The 12,771-nt window shown below is 45.8% G+C and overlaps 1 protein-coding gene across 1 annotated transcript in view; it reads left to right on the top strand.

The window, feature by feature from the left end:
- The window catches only part of LOC128834693 (plasminogen-like), a 62,687-nt gene that overhangs the window by 48,691 nt on the left and 1,225 nt on the right, over nt 1-12,771 (top strand). Inside the window, exons 15-18 of the mRNA XM_054023699.1 lie at nt 1,498-1,572; nt 5,406-5,546; nt 9,048-9,154; nt 10,634-10,779. Of these exons, the coding sequence (XP_053879674.1) occupies nt 1,498-1,572; nt 5,406-5,546; nt 9,048-9,154; nt 10,634-10,779 (469 nt within the window). The remainder of the gene's footprint in view (nt 1-1,497; nt 1,573-5,405; nt 5,547-9,047; nt 9,155-10,633; nt 10,780-12,771) is intronic.

Consider the following 12,771-nt stretch of genomic DNA (forward strand, 5'->3'; position numbering starts at 1 on the left):
AGTGTCACCAGAAAGTGAGAGCAGGCATTTGCATGGCACTTTTGTAGACGGCACTACAAGGTATTTACGTGCCAGATATGCTAAACATTTGTATGCCCCTTCATGCTTCAGCCTCCATTCCAGAGGACATGCTTCCATGCTGATGATGCTCGTTAAAAAATAATGCGTTAATTACATTTGTGACTGAACTCCTTGGGGGAGAATTGTATGTCTCCGGCTCTGTTTTACCCGTATTCTGCATATATTTCATGTTATAGCAGTCTCAGATGATGACCCAGCATATGTTTGTTTTAAGAACACTTTCACAACAGATTTGACAAAACGCAAAGAAGACACCAGTGTGAGATTTCTAAAAATAGCTACAGCACTCGACCCAAGATTTAAGAATCAGAAATGCCGTCCAAAATCTGAGAGGGACGAGGTGTGGAGCATGCTTTCAGAAGTCTTCAAAGAGCAACACTCAGATGCAGAAACTACAGAACCTGAACCACCAAAAATGAATATCAACCTTCTACTGACTTAGATGATGAAAATGAACATGCATCAGTCTGCTCTGCTTTGGATCGTTATCGAGCAGAACCTATCATCAGTATGGTCGCATGTCCTATGGAATGGTGGTTGAAGATGAAGGGACATATGAATCTTTAGCACATCTGGCACGTAAATATCTTGCAACGCCTGCTACAAGAGTGCCATGCAAATGCCGGTTCTCACTTTCAGGTGACACTGTAAAGTAGAAGCGGGCAGCATTATCTCCTGTAAATTGTAACCAAGTTTGTTTGTCTGAGCGATTGGCTGAAGTAGGACTGAGTGGACTTGTAGGCTCTAAAGTTTTACATTGTTTTATTTTTCAATGCAGTTTTTTTGTACATAATTCTACATTTGCAAGTTCAACTTTTATGATAGAGATTGCACTGCAGTACTTGTATGAGGTGAATTGAACAATACTATTTCTTTTGTTTTTTACAGTGCAAATATTTGTAATAAAAATAAATGTAAAGTGAGCACTGTACACTTTGTATTCTGTGTTGTAATTGAAATGAATATATTTGAAAATATAGAAAACATCCAAAAATATTTAAATAAATGGTATTCTATTATTATTTAACAATGCGATTAATCGTGCAATTAATCTTTAATCACGCGATTAATAGCGATTAATTTTTTTAATCGCTTGATAGCCCTAGTTAATATATGTCATAATATTGATTATACTTCTGAACACAGAACACTCCTGTTGAAATTGGGACAATCTTTCAAAATTCAAGATAGGTGTCAACTATCTTTTCTCATGTTTTGAGCCAACCAAACCTCAGCTCTTGATGAAAATCAGTATTTACTTTCTCATGATCTGTAGAATAAAATCTGGGAATCCTAAAAGCTCCTGAATAAGCAAAGTTGATAGTTTACTAGTAGTCCTCACTGTGCATTGCTGTGATAGTGGAGAATTAACTTCACATTCTCAAACTAATCTCATGCCTTTCCTTTCTATTCCAGTTTCAACATGCACTTTTGTGGTGGCACTCTGATAGCCCCACAGTGGGTTCTTACCGCCAAACACTGCTTAGAGCGGTAAGTGTCTGTTGTAGCCAGCTGCAGCTATTTCCTACAACTGGAGAGGAATATCAAAGGGGAAAAAATGTGCCTGGCAAGGTGTTTCTTTGATCTGTCTGAACCAGAAGCTGGTTTTTGCCAGAAGCTGGGAATGAGCGACAGGGGATAGATCACTAGATGATTACCTGTTCTGTTCATTCCCTCTGGGGCACCTGGAACTGTCCACTGTTGGAAGACAGGATACTGGGCTAGGTGGACCTTTGGTCTGACCCAGTAGGGCCATTCTTATGTTCTTAACCAGCCAATGCTGCACCTACATGATGGCTCTTACAGTGGTTAACTGCTCTGTTACTTCTCATGCCCAAGCTCAGTTCATTCAAGTTAGAGCAGAGAGAAAGAGAGAGGGTAACAGTGAGGATCCTTACTGAATAATGTACCTGTTCAGATCTGTAAGGGCAGCACAGTCAGGCCCTGATTTTGTGCATGTGTAATAAACGAGAGATGCTCAGATATCTCAAGAGAGCAACTTACTATCTTGAGGAGTCACCGAGCTATGTGAAGCTGACACACTGATGGCTGAAAAGAAAGCTTCATGTCATAATAAATGTTAGTGGAATACTTGAAGAGACCTTAATAAGCAAAACTCTGCATCCAAAACAGAGTATCTAGTCATCTGACTTCATGGTTGCTGTAGCTATAAGAGTTACAATATTTGCAGTTTTATTGTTGCATTCAAACTGTCACATAGATGACATTTATAGATGAAAAATCCCAGCTGAGACCAGAACTGCTTTGTTTTTCAGATTCTGATACAAAGAGATGGCCAAAAATATGATTACATAGACTCATAGACCTAAAGGCCAGAAGGGACCATTGTGATAATCTAAGCTAACCTCCTGCACATTGCAGGCCACAGAACCTTATCCATCTTCTCCTGTAATAGACCCTGAACCTCTGGCTGAGTTACTGAAGTCCTCAAATCATGGTTTAAAGACTTCAAGTTACAGAGAATCCCCCATTTACTCAAGTTTAAACCAGCAAGTGGCCTGTGACTAGGGAGACCAGACAGCAAGTGTGAAAAATCGGGATGGGGGTGGGGGATAATAGGTGCCTATATAAGAAAAAGCTCCAAATATCAGGACTGTCCCTATAAAATCGGGACATCTGGTCACCCTACCTGTGCCCCATGGTGCAGCGGAAGGCGAAAACCCCCCAGAATCTCTGTCAATCTGACTTGCAGGAAAATTCCTTCCCATCCCCAAATATAGCGATAGGTTGAACCCTGAGCATGTCAGCAAAACCCACTGGCCAAACTCCTGGGAAAGAATTCTCAGTAATAACTCCAAGTCCTCCCCATCTAGTGCCCCAGCTCTGGCCATTGGGGATTTTTGCTACTAGCAGTCACAGATGGGCCACATGCCATTGTAGGCAGTCTCATCATACATCCCCTCCATCAACTTATCAAGCTCAGTCTTGAAGCTGGTTAGGTTTTGTGCCCCCATTGCTTCCCTTGGAAAGCTGTTCCAGACCTTCATTCCTCTGATGGTTAGAAACCTTCTTCTGATTTCAAGCCTAAACTTGTTGATGGCCAGTTTATAGCCATTTGTTCTTGTGTCAGCACTGGCACTTAACTTAACTAACTCCTCTCCCTCCTTGGTGTTTGTCCCTCTGATGTATTTATAGAGAGCCATCATATCTCCCCCAGCCTTTGTTTGGTTAGGCTAAACAAGCCATGCTCCTTGAGTCTTCTTTTGTAAGGAAAGGTTTCCAGTCCTCTAATCATCTTAGTAGCCCTTCTCTTCACTGTTCCAGTTTGAATTAATCTTTCTTAACCATGGGAGACCAGAACTGAACACAGTATTACAGATGGGGTCCCACCAGTGTATTGTATAATGGCAATAGCACTTCCCCTATCTCGCCTGATGCACCCTAGGATTGCATTAGCCTTTTTCATGGCTGCATTACAGTGGCGGCTCATAATCATCCTGTAATCGACAAATACACCTAGATCTTTCTCCTCCTCTATCGCTTCAACTAATAAGTCTCCAGCTTATAGCAAAAATTCTTGTTGTTAGTCCCTACATGCATGACCTTGCACTTTGCACTATTAAATTTCATCCCATTTCTATTACTCCAGTTTATAAGGTCCCCCAGATCTTCTTATATGATATTCTGGTCCTCCTCTGTATTAGTAATACCTCCCAACTTTGTGTCATGTGCAAATTTCATTAGCACATCCCCACTTTTTGTGCCAAGGTAATGAATGAAAATGTTAACTAAGATTGGTCCCAAGACTGATCCCTGAAGAATTCCACTAGTAACCTCCCTCCAGGCTGGAGTTCACCTTTCAGTATGACCTGTTGTAGTCTCCCCTTTAGCCAGCTCCTTATCTACCTTTCAATTCTCATATTAATCTCCATCTTCCTCAGTTTAACTAATAATTTCCCATGTGGAAGTATATCAAGTGCCTTACTGAAATCCAAGTAGATTAGATCTAGGGCTTTTCCTTTGTCTAAAAAAATCAGTTATCTTCTCAAAGAAAGAGCTCTACCTTTTGTAAAACCATGTTATACTTTATCCCAATTACCCTTTACATCTATGTCCTTAACTATTTTCCCTTTCAAAAATTTTCCAAGACCATGAGTACAATTGAGGTCAAACTAATGAGCCTGTAGTTTCCTGGATCACTTTTTTCCCTTTCTTAAAAATAGGAACTATATTAGCAATTCTCCAGTCATAGGGTATGGCCCCTGATTTTACAGATACATTAAAAATCCTTGCTGTTGGGCTTGAGATTTCATGTGGCAGTTCCTTTAATATTCTGGGATCTAGAGTGTGACAAATTTTCTACTAGCTAGAGAACTCTACCTACCACTGGCTTTAGCTCAATATGAAAGATTTAGTGGGAATAACAGTGAAAACACCCCGATGAGAAGCCTACCCGCTCCCACCACCCTGGCTTCAGCTAAAAGGAAGGATGCTGTGATTAATATCAGGGTGCTATCTCCTGAACTTACTGAAGGAGCTATCCTTCATATCAGTGTCTGGTAGGTCGATGCCTGATAAAAGTGATGCTCCCTTGTTTATGTAAGCTCTTGAACACCACACCCATCACTGTAGTAATCTGTGCACCCCATCCACCCCTCCCATGCCTACCTTCCTCTGGTTGCTGATAGAGTTCCCAGAGTTCCTCCTTCCTCTACCCCCATCCTATTCCTAGCATCTCATTCTAACCATGGCACCATTCTGCCCTCCCCCACTTTTCTGGGTGTTGCAAAGACAGATGGGCGCTCCACCACTCTATCAATCCCCTGTCTGGCTGCTGCTGCATAAGGAGGGTTTGTGTCAACACTCTTCTACCCTTTTCCCAGTCTCTTGGTTGCTGGGGCAGAGGGGGAGAGCATATGTCTACATCTTGTTTCGGGTCTTCCTCCCCAGTAAATAGCTCTGCTACCTGCCTCTGTTGCTGCTTGTATCTTGGTCAAACATTGTCATTTTCACAGTACCCACGATGCACCTTCCCTCATAGGATTTTGAGTAGCAGCTGTGAAATTGATCACATGTCCACTATTGCTACTTGGGAAAGTTCTGAGCAGCAGCAGAGCCACTGGAGCAGTATATCTGCAGATTCAGGAAGAAAACATGACATCACTTTATAGACTCTGGATTTCTTCATAACTATCAGAGCTAAACATTTTAAAAAATAACTAATGCTTAGATTTTTGCAAAAATCATCAGTATGTCCCAGCTCCCTATCAACTACAGTTCTCCAGGACTTGCTCCCCACTCAGCAGGGGTGCAAGCTCTGATTATCTGTATAGAACCTCACCATATGAAATCACCTCTTTCAGGTCATCAAGACCTTCTTCATATAGAATCTTCCTTGGACTACACACTGAAAAGGCAGATGAGGCGTCTGTGCAAATCCGAGATGTTGAGAGAATATTCAAGGAACCTAATGGGGCAGACATTGCCTTGCTGAAGATGCGCAGGTATCGTTTCAGCCAAGGCTTTCCCCCTAAAGTCATGAGTGTCCTTGTCTGGATTTAGATTTGACAAATACATGGGGTGGAAGTGACAGTAGGCTACCCATACCACTAAGTGTATAAAGTCATTTCTAAGCATTTCTTACAAGCTTCAAAAATGTGTTTACATCTATGCAGAATACATATTAATGACAGATCAGCATACTGAAAATACTACAGAACAGACCAGTTTCCATCATAGAAATGTTGGACTGGAAGAGACCTGGAGACATCATCTAGTCCAGCCTCCTGTGCTGAGGCAGGACCAAGTAAACCTAGACCATCCTGACAGGTGTTTGTCTAATCTGTTCTTAAAAACCTCCAATGATGGGATTTCCACAGCATCCCTTGGAAGCCCATTCCAGAGCTTAACTACCCTTATAGTTAGAAAGTTTTTCTTAATATCTTACCTCAATCTCCCTTGCTGCAGATTAAGCCCATTATACTTCTTGTCCTATCTTCCGTGGACATGGAGAACAACTGATCACTGTCCTCTTTATAACAGCCTTTAACATATTTGAAGACTGTTATAGGTCCCCCATCAAGCTTCTTTTCTCAAGATGAAACATAGTTAAATTACGTGGTTTGACTAAAGAGATTTTAAAGGAATATGGCAGGCAGAATTTTTCAAGTTGCATTCCTGTATTAAATAAATCAAAATTACACTTACGTGTCAAACACATTCCAAAAGGATCCCAAGAGGTTTAATAATGCTCCTTGCCCTGACTCCTGCACCCCTCTCACATCCCCACCTGCACCCCTCACACCAAATGGGAGCTGCCCCAGGTAAGTGCTCCACACCCCAACCTCCTGCCCCAGCCCTGAGCCCCCTCCTCCATCCTAACTCCCTCCCAGACCCTGCACTCCCAGCCCTGACTCCTGCACCCCCTCACGTGCCCCCAGCCATCTGCCTTCCCTGACTCCTGCAGCCCCTCAGACACTCCCATCCCCCTGCCCTCCTGACTCCTGCAACCTCCCCACACTTCTGCCCCTCCACACCCTCAGCCCCTGCCCTCCCTGACTCCTGCACCCCCCTTACACACTCCCAGCCCTGACTCCTGCACCCCTCTCACACACACTCAGCCCCCTGCCCACCCTGACTCCTGCACACACACCCCCAATCCCCACCTGCACCACTCGCACCAAAAGGGAGCTGCCCCAGGTAAGCGCTCCACACCCCAACCTCCTGCCCCAGCCCTGAGCCCCTTCTGCACCCTAACTCCCTCCCAGACCCTGCACTCCCAGCCCTAACTCCTGCACCCCCTCACATGCCCCCAGCCATCTGCCTTCCCTGACTCCTGCAGCCCCTCAGACACTCCCATCCCCCTGCCCTCCTGACTCCTGCAACCCCCCCACACTCCTGCCCCCTCACACACACTCAGCCCCCTGCCCACCCTGACTCCTGCACCCCCGCAATCCCCACCTGCACTACTCGCACCAAATGGGAGCTGCCCCAGGTAAGCGCTCCACACCCCAACCCCCTGCCCCAGCCCTGAGCCCCTCCTGCACCTAACTCCTGGCCAGACCCTGCACACCAACCCCAGCCTGCTCCTGCACCCTAACTTCCTCCCAGACCCTGCATCCCCAGCCCTGAGCCCCTCCTGCACCCTAACTCTCTCCCAGACCCTGCACACCAACCCCAGCCTGCTCCTGCACCCTAACTTCCTCCCAGACCCTGCATCCCCAGCCCTGAGCCCCCTCCTGCACCCTAAATCCTGGCCAGACCCTTCACCCAAAGGGTTTTTTTAAGTTTTTTTATAAAGCGCTCTAATCCAAAGTGCTTTACAATAGTTAGTTAACGGTACAAACAATATTTGGAAAGATCATTAAGTGGTCCGCTGAGACCCTCAGTGATTTTCAAGTGGTCTGTGGAAAAATGTTAGATTACAAAAACAAGGTACCTCACTTTATTTTCATTTACTTCCTATTATTTATAGGAGGAGGAGGAAGAAAAAAAGATTGACAAACGGGGGTGGAGGGGGCGGGAGATAAGAGAGAATGTTCTTTTTCTTGGCTGGGTCCCAAGGAAGGGCCTCAAAAATGAAGCTGAGCACAGGGCCCCACTAACCCTAAATCCACTACTGCTTAATAGAGAGTTTCTTAGAACATCTAAAATCAAGAGTCAAAACTTGGAGAGAAGTCAGAGGTATGATCTGATCCTGAAAAATCTCTGTTCCCTTTTCAACCTCCGCAAGCCACAATTTGAAGTGTGAGCAGGGCCCCTGAGTTAGTCAGAAGAGTTTCATATGGATCCTAAAGCAATCCTATTTAAACCTGACTCTTTGTCAATGCATGGAAAATGGCCTGAGACCTGCTAGGTTTTGTGGATCTTGAAAAAGAAATGAATTTCTTGTTTTCTGCTGCAGAAGATATTCTCTCCAAGATGAAAGAGATGGGTGTTATGCCCATGTCACACAGGTGTCAATGATTGCACAAGGTGCAAGGAAAGAATCAGATCCCCAAGCATCCAGCATCTGAATCTTGGTTGAATCCCGAGCAGTCCAGTTGCATTGTTAGCATGTGGGCAATTAAGACTCAAGATGGTTATGTTTAGGCATGTGACAGATCCTGCTCTGTCATCTAAGTATGTGGAGGGCCCCCTGCCAACAGAAACAGTGTGATTCTGTTACACAATTTTGGGAAGGGAGGAGACAAATTTGGGGGATTGCAAAAGAGGGTGCCTTCCTGACTCCCCACAGGCTGGAATTCTGCTAAGTGGCAGCACCACAGAGGAGGGGTGGGTGGAAGTGGAACAGAAATAGGGGTAGGGCTGGAGCATCTTCTGCCTTGTGGCTCCTATCATGGTCTCCCATCTTGAGGAAGGGGAGAGATAGGGCTGCAGTAATGGCCATGGGGTGCCTCCGCTCCATAGCTGCTCCTTGGCCTGGGTGGGAGGATTTCTTCCTCTGGTGGAACTACCCAGTGCCCAGCCCATCTGAGTACTTAATGATGGGCTGAGCATTTGGGCCCCGATACAATAATAGTCAGGCATCTCTTGTGCTATACATTGAAAATGCCTGTGTATATTTGCATTTGCCTGAAGCCCTGTCCAGGATCCTGCTTAGACATCCAAGCAGGCACCTCTGAAATCAGATCTGTCACGCTGTGGCTTGGCAAATTCTCTGATTTATTTAATTTTATTTCTTCCCCTCCAGAAGGATCTGCCAAGTCTCTCCAACTGCTCGTCACTTCTCCCCTTGCCCGTACATGCACCACACTGTGGGAGGGTCCTAAGAAGAAAGCTGTTTGGGGCCTGAGAGAACACCTCACTTAAAAAAATGTTCAACTTCAAGACTTGTAGGGCTATACTCCTTGACTTCATTTGGGGATCAGTGCTCAGCACTTCTGAAAACCAAGCCCATTGTGCACCAAGTCTCCCTCCAGAGCCTCAGAATGTAAATGGTATCAGGGACAAACCAGCTAAAGCTATGCGTCTGTGGATTTGGTTTTCATTTTGTTTTGTTTCAGTCCTGCAGTAATCAACAATGAAGTGATCCCAGCTTGTTTGCCTTCAGAAAATGTGATGTTAGGAAACAGAGCAGAATGCTATGTGACTGGCTGGGGAGAAACACAAGGTGAGGCACATTCAGTGCAGTTGAAAGATCAATGCAAACCCCAAATGTGTGCACCCTCTGTGCTTAAAAAAACAAATCAATATACATCAGTATTTACCATACAGCAAATATCATTTAGCAATGTCATTCTTTCCATCTCCCTCTCTCTCTGAGTTTGACTCTCACAATTCAGGAGTGCTCCATTGAAATCGATGGAGTTACACCTTTATAAAAGCAGTATAAAGTGAGAGGAGAATCAGACCTAAATCTGTCAACTCTTTCCCTCTTTATCCTCCTGTCTGTTGCCCCAGCTTGGGTTTCTGCACAGTCAGGAGGGAAATTTTTCTAGCCTTGCCCCTACTCTAAACTACATGATGTTGACTTAGGTCATTCTCTTGAATGACTTTCTCACAGAGATTCCAATCCTTACTCAGAAGGCGACTTCTTGTCCACACTTTCAAAATCTGCCACATGGCCCTGCCTGACTAGAATGTTGCCTCCTATTCCAACCTCTTTATCCCCTCAGTTATACCTGTGATGCCATTCCCCCATCCTGTGTCTGTCCTGTCTGCTTAGGCCGCAAGCTGTTCCGGGACGATCAGCTACTTTGTGCATGTACAGTGCCTAGCACATTGGGGCCTATTCTTGGTTGGTCCTTAGCCAGTACACATGGTTCATAATAATGACAATACCCCCATTTGATTCCCACTCCCATCAGTGCACATTTTTCCATCTTCACCCCTACATAAGAAATGTCCTTCACATACCTGTTTGCCAGACCACCACTCTCACTTTAAGACCCGCCTCTTAAAAACCCATCTTCTTCAAGATGCGAGGCGCGTCTGGACTCAGCATTCCCAGTCTCCACAGTGGTTGGGACCTATGTCTTTATGATGTTTCAAGCAAACGGTCTGTCAGACTCCTGCTCTCAACTGTGGGTTTCTTTGGCCTCAGGGGGGGTCTGTGGCATCTTGCAGGTGGGTAGATGCATATTTGAAATGTCATATCCCAACATCACATTGGCTTCCAGGTGTTTTGACCATTACAGATTTTCCCACCCTGAGGTTTAACAGACGTGAGCTAGATTTAAAATAAATCCAAGCTAATTTCTTCATCTTTTTTGCTGAATCAGCCGTGCTGCTATTTCACCTTAATGAAATCCTATCAGTACTAAACAATCTGTGTCAATACTAACAGAGTATCGACTGCTGCTTTTTATTTATTGATTTCAAAGCACTTAACAAAGGAAAATAATCAGTATTGTCTCCATTTTTAGATGGGGAAAATGAGGCTCAGAGAAGTTAAGTGACTTGGGCAAAGACTCCCATTGACTTCAACGGGCTTTGGATCAGGCCCACAGTGAGTCAGTGGCAGAGCCAGGAACAAAAGCCAGGTTTCCTGATTCCCAGGCCAACACCCTATCCAGGGGATCATACTGCCTCTGCTCTGGAGTTCATTTATCTGTGCAATTTATTCTTATTTTGTTGTTTACTCACAAAGGTACTGGTGGAGAAGGTAAACTTAAAGAAACTGGCTTCCCTGTGATAGAGAATAAAGTGTGCAATCGCCCCGAATTTCTGAATGGAAGAGTTAGAAACCATGAGCTCTGTGCTGGGAATATTGATGGTGGTACTGACAGCTGCCAGGTAAGAAAAGACTGGTGACATCAAAACTGGCTTTAAGCATAAACAAGACAAATGACACTTTGGGCTCTGTCCTTTAGGGGCACAGTATTAGCCTCAGCAACTCATGGCGCAATACCCTCTTGAAGTGAAGAGCTGAAAATACATACAGAATCTAGTTCTCCCTCGCTCCTTCTCCCATTGGTACAACCAGAGCTGGAGATAATTCATAGCTAGATTGTCCCCCTCATCCCAAGCAGTGAGTAGGTGTGAAAATCTACAGTTGACCCGGTGTGTATGTATTCCATGCTGTATTCCTTAGACACTTCTCTTCTTAGGGGAAAGCGTGTTAGTGGTGAATGTTCATAAGTGTAGAAAGGCTTTTTTTTTTTCAGTCCAAAGGATTAGGATTGAAGTGTTTCCAGTTTTCTGATTTCCTTGAATATGTGAAAGGACTTTAGAAATGCTCCTTAACCTATCTGAATAAAGGGATCAAGCTGGGAACTTTCCTCATTGAAAAGCTGGGACTCCTTGGTAAAGGCGGCTGAAAGTAAATATGAACCTGCCTGAGGAGGCCTCCTGGACCAGCAATGTTAATGGTATTTCCTGAGCATGCAGAAATCTCCGTGATGTGCCTGTCACCCAATGGGCATATGCACTTGAATCGAGGTTCTGATATTTACAGGCAGTAAATTTGTGACCAGGTGGGACATAGGGTGTGAAGAAGCTACTGAATGTCTAGAGTTTGGACAGAAGCTCAGATCTGTTCTCTTGTGCCCTAGCTTTCCAGTGCTGCCTCCTGCTTTTCCGGCCAGCTGCCAAAAGTTTTTTTTAAACCCTTTGATCCCCCCAGTCACTCAGAGGAGATGCTCTCTTTGCCAGCTGGGTTAGTGAGAGGGTAGCTGCTAAGGTTCCTTTCTCTTCCCTGACCAGTTTATTTACTACGCTCACTGCCCTCTGCTTCTCCCCCAGCTCCCACTTGGTGTGTGTGGGTATCACTGTGTAGGAGGAATTGGGAGTAAGAAGGAAGAGGAGTCAGCTCTCTCACAGGCATTGGTAGCAACAGTAGTAGTGCCACCTCACTTGACGAGCCAAAGCTTCAGCGGGCGAGGAGTAGAACTGATGGGATGTTCTGAAGGAAGGAAGTGGGGGTGGGAGAGAGAGGAACTCAATGGCGGAAGAACAGGGTTAACTGTGCAGTCAAATGCCCCTTGACATCCTTCTCTGATTCTACAAATATGTTTCATGACTGGCTGTCTCGAGTACTGTCAATAAGATGCAGCTTTACAAAAAAGCAATATTGTCAATTCAGATTTCAGGGGTGTGTGTGTGAATTCCAGTCCCTGCCCACCCCCCGCAGAGACCCTTTTCTGGTGCCTGCTCATGCCTCTTCCCAGCAGGGACCCCAGGTCACCCTCAGCTGGGGAGTTGCCCCCAGCAGTGCAAGTAGGGCAGGATGGTCCAGTATGCCATACCAGTACGCTATTTATAGCCAGTACGCCGTACTGGAAAGACATAGGAGGAGCAGAACATGGGGCAGCCCCACGCCAGCAGCTCCTCCAGTGCAGCTGTATCGCCCCCAGCCCTTCCACAGAGCTGTGTCCCTGCGTCTCCTGTCTGGGGTCTGTACAGTAGCCCTGCCGGAGGACAGGGCTGGAGGCGGGACTCAGGGCGGTACAGCTGCACCGAAGGAGTTGCTGGTGTGGGGCCGCCCGACAGTCTGCTCCTTTCACCACTGCAGTTCCCAGGAGAGCCCTACAGTTCAGGACTCTCCCAGGAACCGCAGCGGCGAAAGGAGCAGAAGCCCACGCCGGCAGCTCCTCCGGCGCAGCTCTATTGCCCTTAGCCTCACCCCCGCAGCTCTATTGCCCTTAGCCTCACCCTCACAGCTCTGTCCTCTGGCGGGGCTGCTGTACAGACCCCGGACAGGACTCAGGAGACGCAGCTGTGTGGAAAGGCTGGAGGCGGGGATGGGGATGGTACAGCCATCCCAGAGGAGCTGCTGATGTGGGACCG

Source organism: Malaclemys terrapin, chromosome 3 (genome assembly GCF_027887155.1).
Source record: "Malaclemys terrapin pileata isolate rMalTer1 chromosome 3, rMalTer1.hap1, whole genome shotgun sequence".
Taxonomy (NCBI): Eukaryota; Metazoa; Chordata; order Testudines; family Emydidae; genus Malaclemys; species Malaclemys terrapin.